Source organism: Pleurodeles waltl, chromosome 1_2, assembly GCF_031143425.1.
Source record: "Pleurodeles waltl isolate 20211129_DDA chromosome 1_2, aPleWal1.hap1.20221129, whole genome shotgun sequence".
In the NCBI taxonomy this organism is placed as follows: domain Eukaryota; kingdom Metazoa; phylum Chordata; class Amphibia; order Caudata; family Salamandridae; genus Pleurodeles; species Pleurodeles waltl.
In genome coordinates, this window is record NC_090437.1 from 190,406,148 (window position 1) to 190,424,264 (window position 18,117).

The 18,117-nt window shown below is 45.5% G+C and overlaps 1 protein-coding gene across 3 annotated transcripts in view; it reads right to left on the reverse strand.

Moving 5' to 3' along the window:
* Positions 1 to 864: 864 nt before the first annotated feature.
* The window catches only part of MELK (maternal embryonic leucine zipper kinase), a 281,217-nt gene continuing 263,964 nt past the window's right edge, over positions 865 to 18,117 (reverse strand). For 2 of the 3 annotated variants that reach the window (XM_069237628.1, XM_069237621.1), the window contains 2 exons: positions 4,338 to 4,441; positions 1,352 to 1,673 (listed from right to left, as the gene is read on the reverse strand). In XM_069237628.1, the coding sequence (XP_069093729.1) occupies positions 1,496 to 1,673; positions 4,338 to 4,441 (282 nt within the window). In that variant the 3' untranslated portion in view covers positions 1,352 to 1,495. Of the gene's footprint in view, positions 1,674 to 4,337; positions 4,442 to 18,117 lie in introns of all 3 variants that reach the window. The other variant, XM_069237613.1, reaches the window with a different exon arrangement.

The window sequence follows — 18,117 nt, forward strand, 5'->3', positions numbered from 1 at the left end:
CTTGCCGTGTTTCTGCAGCATCTCAAACTCTTATCTGTCCAGCTGCAGTTGAGGTTCACTTTTCTTTCGGATTAGTTGGACATGACATTTTTCTTTGTTGGAGTCATCAGATTTTGTACTTAACAATACTGCCAGGAGGTAAAGATCCTCTGCTACCACCTGCTTCGCACATATTAACGAATTTGAATCAATGGAAAAACAAACAAAAAACAGTATTAAAATAAATTATCAATATGATTGCTAAAACACATCATTCTAGAGCCGCCATTTTGGAAAATGGCAGAAGCGTCGCTCTGAGGAGTTATTTTCTGTCTCTATAAGACTATTGACCCCCAAAATCTATGTTTTGACACCAAAATGAACTATATAGGTTGCTTGGTTCCTTAAATGTTACATCACTGCAACACATCCGCAATTTTAAAAAAATGTCGTGCAGGAAACAAAATAAAATAAATTGGTCCTGATTAACAAGTCTACCCAAACTAAATGACTTCTCTAATTATACAAAAACACAAATCAAAAATGAAAATCTCTGTACAACAATTTTTTATGGAGGTAAATTAAGGGGCCAGGACTATTAGTACCATTGGTATATTTTATATCCCGATTAAAAACTAAAAGGTATAAAACATGGAAGAGCAGTTTCAAAAGAATTCACATAGCTGTCCTTTGGAGACTGACTGTTACTGGGAAATACTAGAACACATCTCAAATAGAAAAAAACTGAAACGTATACACCTGCAACGCTACATTGGATATTTCTTCACCTCAACAGTCATGAAGTCTAGGAAGAGCAGAGAATGGTGACCTGGTCCAATTTCAATTTTGGTGCAATTCAATTCAGCTCACAATTTAAGCCAATCGTCGATTTAAAAGAACTCATTTATTGGAATCGATTCTATTTTTTATTCACAGTATTGTGCATACAATTAAACCACAGCTGTGGCTTCATTAACAGACTCAAATCATACTTTGGGCGCAGACAGGAACAGAATTATGAAAATGTTCATTCACCCTTTTTGCAACCTCAGCTGTAGTGACTTGATTGAAATTGCTGTTCATTTATGCAAACAATATATAACAAATACCTGTGGTGGATGACAAACCAGCGCCCTATTAGTTCAAAAATTAGTATATACTTTATTTCAACTATCCTTTTACTTACAAAACATAGCATTTAAAAAGATTTTTATTACCAAATTTTCTTTGCGATTGACAAAAAATACTGTTTACATCTATACAACATTGAACTAACATGTACATTTGGCAGACAACATACACAAGTATGGACAAAACGAAGGACAGACTGGACATCTATTTATATATATATTACAACTATTCACAATATTATTAAAAAGAAATTGAAAAAATGGTGCTTAGAACGGTCACATTTAAACAGATCAATGAGACAGTGTACATTGAACTGGAAGAAACCGTAAAATGTGTCCACTAAGCACTAATTATGCTACTATATATACATGTATATGTGAAGTAATTACACCTTGCAACTGGCTAATATGTCTTCTACCAATCTCTTGTAGACCCAGGCATCCCCCTTGAGCCGCTGCCTCCGGATACCAACGACTTCGGGTTTGCTCAGCTGGCATACTTCCAGTTCAAACTGCAGAGTCACCTTGCCAAAATCGGACTGAGTCCGGCACTTCAGTTTATAACTGGGCAGAAGAAGACAAAGAAAAAGACAATCTCGATTGGTAATCTGGCAGTGCATGCTGGGCAAGAAGAAAATACAGACGATTATCGAGCACCTGCCGAAATGGACGAGAGGGCAAAGATTTTAGGTCTACAGCCACGTGCCACCCATGCCAAGGAGCTCAATCCACATAAGGGGGGGGGGGGGTACTAATCCCACTCACAATATCAAGACTTGCCTGCTATGCTTCAAATAATACAACAAAGCAGCATGGGTGAAATTTCCCTGAAGCCAGGTTATGCACACCCTTAAAGTGCGAAAACTACTGCAAACGTTCTAAACATTATATCACAAGGGGAACCATTTTTTTCTTTTAATGTCAATTTTTATTCTACTTTTCACAGGAAAAACGAGGAACTAAATTGACTGGGTGCAAAGGTCCGGCTCCTCTAGTAATGTCTGTGTTCCAATGTAAGGAGAGTATTAGACAATGACATGACCACTTCAAGAACTGGATGTTCGATTCCCATTGTGAGCATATTTTGAAAGAAATAAGCTACCGACTGAAAAGGCCTAGCATGGGTAGGGCAACGTAAAATAACAATTAACTTATCCAACCAATCAAAAACAGCTCAACTAAAATAGCTCTATTGTGTAATATAAGAACTATGATCTTTCAACAACATTATGACTAAATATTTATAAAGTGTAACAAAACTTTTAAACGGTGCGAATCATCAGAAACCGGGATTTTCGGCCAGCTGGTCGGTCATAACTAGGGCCACTGCTATTATGTGAGTTTGTAGCCCATAATTGTAAATTAAAGTTGTTCTTGCCACACGCTCCACCTTCTGCTACATTATTTCCAGATTACAAGAAAAATATATTGCTCTAAAAGAATCAATCTTTCTAAAAGAAAGACTGCAGGCATGGTGCAGGGGAGTGCCTGGCCCCGTGCTAAAGATAACTGTTATTATTTATGTTGCGGCTTTCTGGATTAATTCATTAAAGGGGTACTAATGAAGTGAAACTGTTGCCCATACGGCATTAATGGCCCGACGACGGACTAGGTAGAACCTCTTCTGTTACGAAAAAAACTCTGAAATATATAAACGTAATGCAAGCATGGGGTAAATAACGATTCCCTATTTATTAAGAAAATGTTTTGCTTCATTATTCGTGACATTTCATATTACACGTCACACTTCTCAGACCAGGAATTCTCAAGAGGGGGCTCCAAGTACAGTAAAAACCCAGACATTTTTGCTTCACTTTTTAAGGTCTGCTATCTTGAATCTCAAAGAGGCTCTTAGCACAACACAATTACATAATGCACAATCCCGCTCTGCATGAACTTTATGAATTAGGAGGTTGTGCTTCTTAAAGACCATAATATGGTTCTAGACAAGAACTAAAACCTGGGGTCGAAGTGGGCAGGATATGTGGGACACTGTGCTCATACTTTAACAATAGTCTTGCAGCCCAGCATATGCACTGTATAGATGACATCTAAAAACAGTTCCACTAGTTGTTTTTAACAATGGCACTGGTGTAGTGTCACGCAATTTTTATGACTGAACCCTTTTGCTCCGAACATACTCCGCGGATGTGTGACGTAGTTGTTAGAGTGCAACGCAATGAAAGCTTGGTTTAAGTGTTTCCCCGTATTAACAAATGAGAGGATGGGACAGTCGTACCTTCATGACATCTGTCTTTTGTAAATCAGTTACTAAGAGTGATGAGTTTGGTGAAATAGTAAAAAGGGTCAAAAATATTCTGAGTGCTAAGCTAGTTGGTAGTAAAGCACATCATGATAGAGTGCACTGGGTAAACCCCAAATGGTTAAAAACGGAGAATGGGTACCTATTTCAAAACAAAGCATAGATCACAAGGGTGCATTGAAAGTTATGACACCTGCACAAATAGATAGTGACAGAAAGTGCAGTGTTACTACACAAGAAGGGGTGGTGAAATAGGAGCTTCATTGTGGTTTGTAAACCAGGTCAGGAAAAGTTGTTCAGAGATAATAGTGTTGATGGATTTCATTTCAGCGATGTGTCTATGCCAAAATGTCCTGATGGTGGTATAATTAGTTATTGTTCACCAGGAAATTTGGTTGGTGGTTGTAATACACATAATGTGGTTTGTGTTGAAACTGCATGAGAGACCTCCTTTAGTTCAGTCACTGGTACATGAGGACATTTCTTGATTTTAATCAGAAGGTACAGAACTCACACTTATGCAGGAAAAGGTTTCCACAGATGTTCCTTGTGGATATGTGCAAAAGGAAACATCTTTGGCTAAGTCGCAATGTACGGGGTTGACAATAATGCAGAATGATTGTTATTGTAAAAACACGATTCAACACCAGTCAAAAAGAGATTTCAAATTCGTTTATTAAACTGTACTCTTTAATTTGGTTTGGGAATGTTATTGTTTGCATTGACTGTTTTGGTACTACATAAATGCTTTAGACTTTGCCCTAAGTTAAACATGTCTGCTCTGTGCCTTAGCTATCAGGGCTGAGCTCAGACTAATTTAGTGACTTTGTGGGTGCACCCAGACAAGGGTTGTGATAATTCCTCGAGGTAGGGGTAGCCACCTACCCCAATACCAATCTGCTTTCTTACATTAACATTACAGTTAGATCTACTGAGGAAAAATGTAATCAGTGTTTCATACTTACCCCTTTTGCACGTAGTCCACTTGTTTCTCTGGAAGGACCTTTGTTATTTCATTGAGTAAATAGTCAGGATTTAACAGCTTGGTTGTGGTCACGTTGTACTGAGCCTGAAAAGTAAATTGACAGTCTTGGAAGAAGGTCAAAACAAAATTAAGAACCATAGAATTGGTGCTAAATTAAGGGTGATACTACAGTGGAAGAGTGAGCAAATGTTGCTCCCTATAACCTAATAAAATAATTAAAGTCAGGTCAGCTGATGGGAGCATTTTATTTTTTTCACACTATGAACTGGCACTGTAAAGGTGAACTAAGTATTTAAACAAGTAAACCAAAAGTGACAATAACATTCTTAACATGTACATGAGTGACATAGGGAAATGTTCTCCACTTAGAGGGAGCACATGAGTTTACATAAGGATTTAGTTTGTTTTTACCAGATTAGAATGTGTTAGTTGCCCCCCCCTTTTTTTTTTTTTTTACATATAGAATGAAAAAACAACATATTTGGTAAAAATATTTCCAGTGGATAAACACCACTTGCGGTCTTCAGGTGAACGGTGACAGAGTATCTTCGCCTCACACTGTTACAACACAAACCAAAGGGCCTGTGAGGTCATGTCATCAGATGACCAGTCCTGCCTAGTAAGGAGACATCTGTGACTATGGTCATTTTAGCTTGTGAGATGTTGAAAGGGACACCCACCTCAGGAAGTCAGAGGTGGCACACACCAGTGCAGATCTTGATGCACCAAATATAAGAGCGTTACTGAATGAAGCAGCTTGCTTGATATTGCAACAATGTCTCTTTAGACACAACGGAAGGGCCCTCAACCACCAATTTATTTGAGGCACCAACAGGATTGACACAGCCATTAGGCCTCCTAGCACGTGCAAGATCTGGAGGACTGGTGTCTTGGCTTGAGTCATAAGTCACAATCAGATTGAGTATCTGTAAACTTTCATAGAAGGGAAGGCCTTCATGAGGCCAATATTGATTCCCCATCTCAATAAACGTCACTGTGTGGGATTCAAGGACATTGATAGAGAAGCCCAAATCTTGGAGAAAAGTCATCATCATAGGCCTCAATCCTTCTTGGGGGGGCAGGAAGTAAAATAAAATCCTGTGTCCCTATGATTTGAGGCATTATTTCTGTGGCCCCCTTTTAAGTAAATCCAGATTTATTTGTTTGGCGCAGTAATAGTGTATAATGTGAACAATGGTGCCAATTGACAAAGAGCGAACACAATAATACTGTTAACTCAATAAATCACTTTTTCGACAAAACTCAAAATCAAAGTACAATTTGGATTAACAGTCAAATTTGTAGTCAACAGGCGATTATGGTGATGTTTCAACCCCAACTGACATTTCATATGGTCTTCATCAGGGTAATGATTGGTAAAAACCTTTCAGGTAATAAAGACAAAGGACTTCTATGAAAGAATCCTACATCCTTGGAATAAAATGCAAATCAGTTTCTCTGATCACGAATGATCTAATGAATTAATGCATCGGAGAGGAGCATAATGTCCCAAGCCTGAATCGAGCCACTGTTCATGGCTGTCTTGCGCTCAAAGACGCTGCTAAAAAGGAAAATGGTCCAGGTGTGTGGTATTCTGGTCAGCAGGACCTGGGCAAGGATGGGCATTTTGAATTTGCGAATCACTAGGAAGACACTTAGAGCTCAAAAGTCCAAAATAAGTCTTAAATTCCTCCCCTGGCTCTCATTCAGGACAAAGAAATAGTGAGAGTACAATGTGCCTTCTCTTTCAGAGTCTGATATTTTCTTAGTAGGACCAGATTAAAGGTCTCACTCAATCAATCAGTTTTTGTAAAGCGCGTCTACTCACCCGTGAGGGTTTCAGGGCGCTGGGGAGGGACCTCATCCGAACAGCCACGTCTTGAGGTTCTTACTGAAGATGGTGATTGATGGGCTTTGTCTAAGGTGCAGGGGGATTTTGTTCCAACTCTTTGCTGCAACGTAGGTGAAGGATCATCCTCCGGTGGTGGTTTTACAAATGTGAGGGATGGTGGCCAGGGCCAGCTGAGCAGAGCAAAAAGATCTGGCGGGGGTGTGGAAGGAGCCGCGGTGGTTCAGGTAGGCTGGTTCTGCATTGTGTATGGCCATTGACGTGTTGGTGAGTAGCTTGAAGGCGATTAGTTTCTCAACCAGGAGCCAGTGGAGGGTCCTCAGGTGTTGGGAGATGTGTTCTCTGCGTGGGAGGTCCTGGATGAGTCTGGCTGCGGCGGCCTTCTGGATGAGTGGTCGTTTTTTTAATGTTTCTAGTTGAGGACGTTGCCGTAGTCAAACTTGTTTGTGACTAAAGAGTGGGTAACTGCCCTGCGGCAGTCTGCTGGGATCTTGCAGATCTTCTGAAGTTTGCGGAGTGTGTTCCAGCAGGAAGAAGCGACTGAGTTCACCTGGTGGGTCATGGATAGGGTGGAGTCGAGGATGACGCCTAGGTTGCGGGCATGCTCAGTCGGTGCAGGGACGGCGCTGAGGGATGTGGGCCACAAGGAGTCGTCCCAAGCTGAGGTGGCGTTTCTGAAGAGGTTGAGCTCAGTCTTGTCAGAGTTGAGCTTGAGGCAGCCTTCTTTCATCCAGGTGGCGACGGATTCCCTTCCTGAGTGGAAGCTCCTTTTGGCCATGTCCAGGTCTTCGGTGAGGGAAATGAATTGTGTGTCATCGGCATATAGCACAATATTCATACCGTAGCTTCTGACTATGGCTACGAGAGGGGGCCTTGCATATTTTGAACAGTGTGGGACTCAGTGAGGATCCTTGGGGGATTCCACAGTTGACTTCTGTGGGTCTGGATGTGTAGGGCAGGAGTCTGACCCTCTGAGTCCTCCCAGAAAGGATGGAGTGGATCTATTCCAGGGCTCTTCCACTGATTCCTCTGTTGTGGAGTCTGGTGCGTAGAGTGCTGTGTGAGACCGTGTCGAAGGCTTCTGAGAGGTCGAGGAATAGGAGCGCTGCTGTGTGGTGTGGTCGCGGGCTAGGGGTAGTCAGTGGCTGCCAGGAGGGCTATTTCCGTGCTGTGGTTGCTGCAGAAACCGGACTGGGAGCTGTTCAGGGAGTTGTTGGCCTCGATGAAATTCCATAGTTGTGCATTGATTGCTTTCTCCTGTACTTTGGCGGGGTAGGGTAGCAGCGAGATGGGCCGGAAATTCTTTAGTTCTGATGGGTCAGCCGAAGGTTTCTTCAGGAGAGGGAGTATTTCGGCGTGTTTCCAGTCCTTGGTGAAGGTGCCAGTGTTGATGGAGAAGTTCAATGTGTTTTGGAGCTGGGGGCGATGGATGTGCTGGCTCTGATGTATATGTGGTGTGGGCAGGGGTCTGTGGGGGCTCTGAAGTGGGTCCTGTTCATGATGCCGACTGTTTCCTTCGTGGTTAGCGTGGGTCCGTCGCAGGTTCCGGTGGCAGGATTTTCCAGGAGAAATCTGTCGTAGAAGTCCTGGATCTTGCAGTGGAAAAAAGTGGTTTGTCGCAGAGGGGGGACTTGTGAACACGATGACTGAGAAGAGTTCCTTAGAGTTGAATGTGGACGAGTTGATGTGATCCCAGAGTGCGTCCTTCCTTGCGTTCTTGATATTTCGGTCGTGGACGGCGGTTGCGGTGCTGAATGAGGTGAGGTCTTTGCTGGTTTGGCTGTTCCTCCATTTCTTTTTCCTAAACGTCTGCAGGTATGCTTTGATTCTTGGAGTTCAGTGGTGAACCAGCTGGCAGTATCAGCCAGACAGGGTTTGGGGAGGAATTGAGAGGGGGGAGTGTTTGAGTGTCGGCGTATTCAATGAACTATGCGTTGAGATTGCACGCTGCTGTGTTGCCGTCATCGGAGGGAGAGATTTGATGAGATGAGGCAAGTTGCTAGCTGGTGATTTCATTTCCTTTCCTGTGGGAGACCTTGGGGTGCAGCTGCAGATGCTGGGTGCTGTGATTGTGAAGTGTATGCAGCAGTGGTCGGTCCAGTCTGGGGTGGAGATGGTTTTGATGGTAATCCGGTTGCTTGAGGTGAAGGTGGGGGCCAGTGTGTGTCCTGCGATGTGTGTGGGTGCGGAGACCAGCTGTCTGAGGCAGAGGGTGGCGAGGTTGTTGAGTAGAGCGGTGGCGTTTGGGTCGGTGTAGTCCTCGAGGTGGAAATTCAGGTCACCAAGGAGGAGTTAGTGTCTGGCGCCAGGGCCTTGGGGAGGAGGGGGAGGGGGTAGCGATGTCTACAACGTTGTCTATGAATGCTGGGCAGGGACCGGGTACACCAGGGTGCTGTGGATGGAGGAGTTGTGGTTGGAGTGGACCAGGAAGTGAAGGTGTCCATGGTGGTGCATTGTTCTTCTAGGATGGGCTTGACACGTAGTGAGGACTTGTGTACGACGGCAAGTTCTCCGCCCAGGTGGGAGGGCTGGTCCCTCCTTAGGATGCTGTATCCGTCAGGAATGGCAATGGTGATGTCTGGTCCCGATGTGGGGTTGGTCCAGGTCTCGGTAAGGAAGGCGATGTCCAATTGGGCGGTGTCGATCAAATACCAGAGTTCGGTGGCGTGTTTGTGGAGGCAACGGATGTTCAGGAGCACGCAGTTGATGGGCTTGTGGAGGAAGTTGGAATCTCTGTGTGTAGGGAGTACCTTCAGCTAGTTGAGGCTGGAACTGAAGTTGCAGTTCCTGCAGGTGAAAGGTCTGTGGGTGTCCTAGGAAGAGATGGTGCAGCAGTTGCTGAGATGTTCAGTGTTGAGGCAGAGGAGGGTCTCTGCGTCGTAACGGAGGCTGGCCAGGGAGTGGTTTGACAGACATCCAGGGCTGCTGGCGCTGGCCACGGTCCGGGCACAGACAGGCTTGCCTTTGGTGCGTCTTCACTGGGACATTACAAAGGAAAAAGGGGGAAACATATTTTAGCCCTTTCAAAAATTGCATCGCAAACGGAGACTTCAACAAGGAGGACTAATCTGGCAACTGTAAGAAGGCCGAAACTCACTGTGCCCAAAGCAAAGTCATGCTGGTCAAGAGACAAAACAAACAGAACATCAGATAATTTTGCCTGTAAGGGGTCAATATGTTGTGTGACATCTTGGCAGCTAGGCATCCCTCTATAAAATCAACCACCTCTGAAGGAATATCAAAGGTGTTCAGCTGCCGCAATTTAATCTCCAAGCATAAAGGTGAAGATTGCAAAAGCCCAGATGCAGAACCCTGCCCTATTGTTGAGACAGCAGGTCCTCCCGAAGAAGCAGTCTGACCAGAGGACATATGGTTAAGCCCAAGAGTTCTAGTTTCTGTGCCCAGTCTGTAGCCAATAGGATGACGTGGGCCCTGACAGTCCTGATCTTTTTTTAAACTCTGGCCAGCAGCGGAGTAGGTGGAAAGGCATAGAGGAGTCCCAAGTTCAACTCAAGGCGGAACTCATCTCCGAGTGAAAAATGTCTTTGAAACGTCACTGCGCAGAAGTGCTGACATTGCACGCTGGTGGCAAATAGATCAAGCTAAGGTTCTTCCCATTTGCTTTAGAGCCCTTGGCCACCTCCAACTGTAATTGCTTGTGATACAGTAAGTGCCGACTGAAGAGTATGTCTGCCCTGGGGTTAAAAGTGCCTGCCTGGTTTGTCACCAGCCATTTCTAGAAGAGCAGTGCCTCCCCGCACAAGGTCAGAGACTCCACGCCCTGTTTATTTCTTTACCACATGGCAGCAGTGTTCTCTGAGCACCTCAAGCAGCCGCCCCTTGATAGACGGAAGGCTTTCAGCACCAAGCGGATAACCCTTTGCTTCAGAAGACTGATGTGAAGCCAGGACTCTTCAGGGGACCAGAGGCCTCCTATCTTGATCTCTCCCAGATGGTCAATCCACATGCAATGCATCAGTCTCCACTGTTAGTTCTGGGTGAGATAGAGAAAGGAGTCTACTGCTGACCCAATCATGGTCCAGCAACCACTACTGCAGTTCTTTCGTAGCCTCCTCTGAAATCTGGATGTGGTCAGAGAAGCCCCATTGATCTTGGGCTCACTTGGACTCCATATCCCACTGCATAGCCCACATATGCCACCTGGCATGCTCGACCCGCAGGATAGAGGAAACCATCAGCCTCAGTAACCTCCAAGGCTACCTCACTGAAATCCAGAACTGAGGCTGAAAGATCAGGATCATAGCTTGAATGTCTTGGACTCTTTCTGGGGAAATGGCACAAAACTGAACAGTGTCTAGAATGATTCAGATGAATGGGTGCACCTGAGAAGTCAGGTGTAACTTTGGTATATTGACAGTGAACCTCAAAAGTGAAAGGAGGTTTGCCGTACTCTCGATGGTGGCTATCGATTGCCTGGGGCGAGAACGCCTTCAACAGCCAGCCAATCATCGAGGTAGGGCAAGACTGGCACCCCTGACCTCAAAGTGTGCTGCCACCGTCACTACTTTCATAAGGACCTGAGGGGCACTGGTGAGATTAAAGGGAAGCACCATAAACTGAAAATGCTCCTGTCCCACTATAAGCTGCAGGTAGTACAGGTGGGCCAGCAGGATGGGTAAAGGGAATTAAGCGTTATGCTGGTCCAGCACCGTCATCTAGTCTCCAGGGCAGATCAGACCTGGGCTAGGGTGGGCATTTTTAATTTCTCCTTCCAGGAAAAGCATTGAGGGTACATGCCTCAAATAGGCCACAGGCCTCTATCTTTCTTGTGCACCAGAAAGTAGCAGGACTAATAAGCATGTCCTACTTCTGGCGCTGGCACTCTCAATAGCTATGTTGGCCAAATGGGCTTGTTCTTTCTGCAGCAGAATAAAAAGGTGGTCCTTTATAAGTTACATGGTCAGGGAAGGCTTGGTGATTGGACAGTGGATGGTGCAGCAGAAAGAAAAGGGTAAGGTATATTCCAAAAGAAAAATCTATGCAACCCACCTGTCTAAAGTTATTGCCTCTCCAACCCAGTAACAATCTGCGGATAATGCATCCCACCTGATATTTGTGCTCCTCTAATGGCACACTCATGATGTTTACTGGGTGGCCTTGGCGGTAGGGGCGGTGGGCACCAAAGCCTCAGAGAAACTGCTGTGTTCCTTGTTGGGGCTGGTGGTGTGGGGTACTTTGGCCAAAATCGGTGAAAGGAGCTGTATAACTGTTGCAGGTGACAAGGTGGGGCAGATGGGCCCAAAGAGCATGCAGTAACCCTGCTCTCTTTAAAACACTCTTAGAGCAGAATAAGCCTTGTCTCTAAACAGGTGAGCTCCGGCAATAGGTGTCCATCAAGTAAGGTCTGAATATCACCCAAGAAGCCAGTCAATAGCAGCCACACAAAACAGTAAATGGCAACAAGTGTGCCAACGGCCTATCCATATAATCTGTGGTGTCCAAGCCACAACAAATAGTAAACTTGTCCACATTACAACAGTCTTGAGTTGTCTCTGCATCAACAGGCATGAGATCTTCAGGGACACCAGGGAAATCTTATGCGATTGAGTCCCAAAGGGCACAGGAATAGTGTGACAACAGACAGCTGGCATAATCTGATTGGAATGCTAGACTGGAAGAGGAAATTCTTATTTACCCAACATGTCCACCCGCTTAGATTTTGTGTCAGGGGGAGTGGTAGGGAAGCTGTTTGGGTTAGACCTGCTTCTGGAATCTAGCACCACTAGGCTTTTAGGGGAATGGTGCAGATAGATGAAAGTTGGGGCACCTGGAGCAGGCCGATGGCACCTGGCAATTTTTGGATTGACTGTGGGGCCAGAATAAGAGTTCGCCCAAGCCCCCAATAAGGTATCAGTCAGTGCCTCATTAAGTGGAAGAAGGGCCTCAGAAGATGTTGGCCCCGGTTGGAGAACTTTTGTCACTGTATTGGACAACCTCAAAGGTGGGGGTTGGATTTCAAGTACTTTGGCAGCCGTACACACTACCATCGTGTAGGAAGAAGATTTCTATGTGGTCAGGCCGAGGGGTGAGAGTAGGCAAGTTTCTGGGGAGGTACCGATACCACTAGCCTCGTGTAAGTCATCATACGAATTAACATCCCAGTAGGGTTAAGTGAACTCATCACTTAAGTCATTGTTGGTACCAAAAGGGGTATGCAATGTGTGTCTCCTACCCTCTGGAGGAGGTAATTCACGTAGAGCAATGTCTATGAACCATCGGGACCTCCTTAGCCAGCATCAATGGGGTTAACATTGGGGCCGCCATAGGCTGTGGTGCGGAAGTGGAGCTGGAGGCAAGACGAGCTCAGAGGGTCCAACTAGCTCAGAGGGCAAACCTGCAGGTAGTACTCCAAAAAGAGGGTCTTTCGGCTCATTAGGCCCAAAGGTGCTCCAAAGAGCCGGAGTATACTCACAGAGAAATCTTCGATCTCATACAACATGGCTGTAGGCCCTAGACCCTCTGATTGTGCAAGAATAGCTGCAGGATTGGCTCTGGAGATGGGTGACTTTGGGAGCAAGATAGTAGAGGAGATGTGGCGCCACTCCTGCTTCCTTTTTTTTTGTGCTTCTCTTTTGACTTACTGGATGATTTGGACCACAATGAAGACAGGCCTCTCAAACAGCTATGTCAAATTGGGTATTGGACGGGGAAATCGAACCTTTGACACAGACCACATCTTAAGAGCAGTCCTAGCAATGAGTTTTATTTATGTTTGGTAATGTAACACTTCAACTCATGATCCCAGACGACCTTCAGGTTTATTGACATGCAGTTGCTGCAGACCTTGGAGTTGTGTCTCAACCCCAGACACCACAGGCAGACCTGGTGGGGATCTCTCACAGATATTTGTTTGCAACAGCAGTTCCTACAGGGCTTCAAACCCTTTTTCTTTTGGAAGGGTGGTGGCACCCCTTGCACATTGAAAAAAAAATTTGGAGTAAATGTTTCAAAGACCGAGCTCTGGCCGGATCCGCATCTGGTGTGTCAGAAAGGAACTGGCATCTGTGTGCAGTAGTGGTGCCTATGTAGGCTGTACAGGGGAAAAAGGCATCAGTCGGGAGATGCGTGGTGCCACCTGAATGCTTGCCAGGGTACTACTGAAAAGTTTCTGGATCCAGTCTGATGCCTGGGGAATATTCAAAAGGTGACAAGTCTGAGCCTAGAAATCGATCAGAAGCCTCAATCCTCTTTAATTGGCTTTCTGGAGGAATAATGGGGAAATGAGTTGTGATTCACTTTATTGGTTGAAGCTTGAACTACGAGGTTTTCTGGAGTAGGATGTTTGGTACGAGTATCTGGTTCTTTAGGAGCCGATCTGTGATGTATGCCTATTTGCAGATGGGCAGGAACAGGGCTTCGATCGGAAAGAAGGTTTTAGTGAAGGCCTTGTTAAATGGGAGCAAGGGCTCAGAAGTAGCTGGCCTAGCCTGCAAAATGCCTGACGACATTTGCCTTGGTCTCAAATGAGGATAGCTGTAAAATCCACAACCTCAGCTGCCCTCCGGACTGCTACTGCAAAGGAAACATTTTCTTCCAATAGTGGGGATTCAAGGCTTACCACAGGTAGAGCTGTCAAGCCCAACAGCCCCTTGCAAATCCACATAGTAAAGGCATTGTCTGTGTAGTGACAGAGCTTGTCATCATCAACATCCAGGGGTGTTCTTTGCTTTGAGGCAGAAACAAAACGATAATAGAACCTCTGCAGGCATGTATGCCCTGGTTGAGTCAAAGGGATCAGAACCAGAGTGCATGACAACCAATAATATTTTGTGATCTCTTAATGCAACATTGTTCAAGATCTAACTGAAGTCAGTTTGGTGTCCAACATCAATATCAAAGCCACATCTTCTGGCACTAGTAGCCTTTTTTGCCTGCATCAATGCAGAATCAAGCAATGCAGGGCTTGAAGTCAGAACGGAAGTCTGTATCTGTGTCAGTGGAGAGACGAAATTTGTCCCAAAGAGTCAGAAGGCACCAAGGATAGATAGGTAAAAACCAACAGTGGGACCCTGTGGTTCCTCAGAGCCCAAGGGTGCACCAGAGGAAACCAGAAGTGCACCAGAAATCGTTAGCAGGGCCTCCTTGAAGGTTGCAGGGTCACCAACAGCCCGGAAAATGCATGGCGTACCATGATCAGTTGAGGAATCAGCTCAACGACTGGAGACCTCAAAGATGGACTGACACTGCAAAACCCTCATGCTTCCTTTTTAGGTTCATAATAGTGGGGTATGGTCAAGCCCTTCTCCACTTTGTACTTGAGCTCCGAGTATGGACCTGGATGACTGAGTGGGATGTTGACAGCTTGCAGGACCTCCTTCTGGAGCAGTAAAGATTCCATGCCCATGACTTGGAGAGGCACTTACAAGAAGGCTGCAACTTCTTGTTTTCATTAACATACATATTCACTACCCAATCCCAGACCACCATCAGGTGCACAAGGGCAGATTTATCATTCGACTTACAGTTGCAGCCCAGACCCAAACATCAGAGAAACCATTTCAGTAGTCATGGCATTCAGTGTAGGCTGTTGGGTCCCTAACACAAAGCATTCATTTTAGGATTCGTCAGAATACCAACAATATTGTGAACGGAGCTCTGTTATAAGTATTCATAAGGATCAGCTTCTGAGTTGTCATCCTCTGTATGTCCATAGTCATCTTAAATAGTCAAGGCATATGAGTCCAAGCCAAAATATTCCTCCAAAAAAATCCTTGGTCCCAAGAAAGGTGCTCAGATAATGGTTCACTGTTGAAATTGCCCCCAACTTTCTCCTTTGCGACAAGAATGCCAGTTCCTATCAACTCCACAGCTTGCACTGGAATCAGCTTCATATCCTGCGACAACACCGACTTTGGCAAAGGTGCAGGGAAAGAGGAGGGAGGGGTCAAGTGAGAGTTGGAAGGAACAGGGACCTGTGCCTTAGTTTCAATTTCACTTTAGGCACCAAGGCCAAACCCCTAGAAGGTGCAGTGTTGGTCAGAGCCACTGAAATTGCCAAGCCTGCTGAATGGACTTGTACAGGGACAGTTGACGTACCAAGTCACTTTTTCTTAGGCACCAGAAGTTTGTGTGACTTTGAAAGAGAGTATGGCCTTGTGGAACATTGTGGAGACTCGGAACTATCAAGAAAACGAGACTTTGTTCTCGAGGAAGAGGTCTTCTTTGTGGCAAGATCTTAGGAGAACATTCCATAGAAAAGGACTTACATTTGGGAGATGAAGTGTGCTCAGGAGTCACCCTGCAGCCCTGATGGTCTTTAAATTCATAGGGGCACATGTTCACATATCAACCCTGGATACCACACTTACATTTGTGGAGGTGGCCGGAAAGGGACATCTTGCTACACTGCCTGCAAGGCTTGAAGCCACAGGCAGTTTAAAGGGACATTTGATTTGACTGGAGTTGAAATCTGAGAACTATGCAGGTGAGACACCTAGAGAAAGCTCCCAACTGCATTGATGAAATGTTGAAAACGGAGGCGACGTAATTGTGCTGGTGCCCATAAAGTAGGATAGTGACGTTGCACCAGGAAGTGCAATCATGGCTGGAACTGCACGGAGACACCTGGCATTGCTGGAATACATTACTTGGGGCTTGCTTTGGGGAAGTCTGCAAGGATTATTCACAAGGTGAGGAATCTACTGGAAAATGCATCCATCAAATTAAGCAAACTCTTGTCAGTTGGGTCAACAGTGTAACTGTGCAAGCAAGAGAAACACTTAAATAGTGAGGAACATCTAAAATTGTCCCTTGAATTAGAGCGGTGTATGCAAGTTCCCTGGGAAACGGATAGTCTAGGTCTGTCCTAAAAGTAATAATGATGCAGTCTGCTGATATGTAAATGAAGAGTATTATATCTCTTTGGCACAATTTTTGCAAAGAATGTTGACTTTGGAGGCTTTTCTAGATCAGGATGGGTCCAAAATGAGAAAAGTTGGCTTTTTATGACTACGTTTCAGCCTGAGTTGGTGTTTTTAAAGAAGATATTCAATAGTATTGGCGTAGTTTCCTAAAAAACAGTGATGGGAACAAAGCTTGCAAATTATCAAAGCACTGGTGACTGTTTGATAAACATGCTCCAAGTGACCAAGGTTATGTGCAGGAGTGGGACCCATTCTCACTGTGCCACTAGAAGCAAGCAGCACCCCACGGAAAAGGCCTAAATTGTCTCAAATCAGTCTTGAGTTGCTTGTGTTTCTGTTCAGCTAGAACTAGGTTGGCAGTTCAGGCTGGGCATGACTGGACTGTTCTAATTGGAGCAGGATCACAAGTGATTTGCATACAGCTGGGTCCTGTCCGAGGTGGCATGATCAGCAAAAAATTATGAATTTGAAAGCTACCCTGAGTAATAGCCAGTGGTTATACTATTTGAAAGCATTTCTATAATCACTTTTCAGGTGTTTGTTGATGTGTATTGCACTGTAATTATACTCAGGCATTTCTGTAAAAGTAACAAAGATGCAAGGGCAGATGTAATGTGCTCAAATATTTGCATTTGGAATCCCATGAGTTCTCATGTGAAGGACTAGCCTGTAAGGAGATAGATGAGATTTGAGGAGGCTTGCCAGTAACTTATTTGGTAGGTTTGTGTAAGGAAATGCCTCCTTGGCATGGTTGCCCCCTGACTTTTTGCCTTTGCTGATGCTATGTTTACAATTGAAAGTGTGCTGAGGCCTGCTAACCAGGCCCCAGCACCAGTGTTCTTTCCCTAACCTGTACTTTTGTATCCACAATTGGCAGACCTTGGCATCCAGATAAGTCCCTTGTAACTGGTACTTCTAGTACCAAGGGCCCTGATGCCAAGGAAGGTCTCGAAGGGCTGCAGCATGTCTTATGCCACCCTGGAGACCTCTCACTCAGCACAGACACACTGCTTGCCAGCTTGTGTGTGCTAGTGAGGACAAAACGAGTAAGTCGACATGGCACTCCCCTCAGGGTGCCATGCCAGCCTCTCACTGCCTATGCAGTATAGGTAAGACACCCCTCTAGCAGGCCTTACAGCCCTAAGGCAGGGTGCACTATACCATAGGTGAGGGTACCAGTGCATGAGCACTGTACCCCTACAGTGTCTAAGCAAAACCTTAGACATTGTAAGTGCAGGGTAGCCATAAGAGTATATGGTCTGGGAGTCTGTTTTACACGAACTCCACAGCACCATAATGGCTACACTGAAAACTGGGAAGTTTGGTATCAAACTTCTCAGCACAATAAATGCACACTGATGCCAGTGTACATTTTATTGCAAAATACACCCCAGAGGGCACCTTAGAGGTGCCCCCTGAAACTTAACCGACTGTCTGTGTAGGCTGACTAGTTCCAGCAGCCTGCCACACTAGAGACATGTTGCTGGCCCCATGGGGAGAGTGCCTTTGTCACTCTGAGGCCAGTAACAAAGCCTGCACTGGGTGGAGATGCTAACACCTCCCCCAGGCAGGAGCTGTAACACCTGGCGGTGAGCCTCAAAGGCTCACCCCTTTGTCACAGCCCAGCAGGGCACTCCAGCTTAGTGGAGTTGCCCGCCCCCTCCGGCCCCCACTTTTGGCGGCAAGGCCGGAGAAAATAATGAGAATAACAAGGAGGAGTCACTGGCCAGTCAGGACAGCCCCTAAGGTGTCCTGAGCTGAGGTGACTAACTTCTAGAAATCCTCCATCTTGCAGATGGAGGATTCCCCCAATAGGGTTAGGATTGTGACCCCCTCCCCTTGGGAGGAGGCACAAAGAGGGTGTACCCACCCTCAGGGCTAGTAGCCATTGGCTACTAACCCCCCAGACCTAAACACGCCCTTAAATTTAGTATTTAAGGGCTACCCTGAACCCTAGAAAATTAGATTCCTGCAACAACAAGGACTGCCTAGCTGAAAACCCCTGCAGAGGAAGACCAGAAGACAAC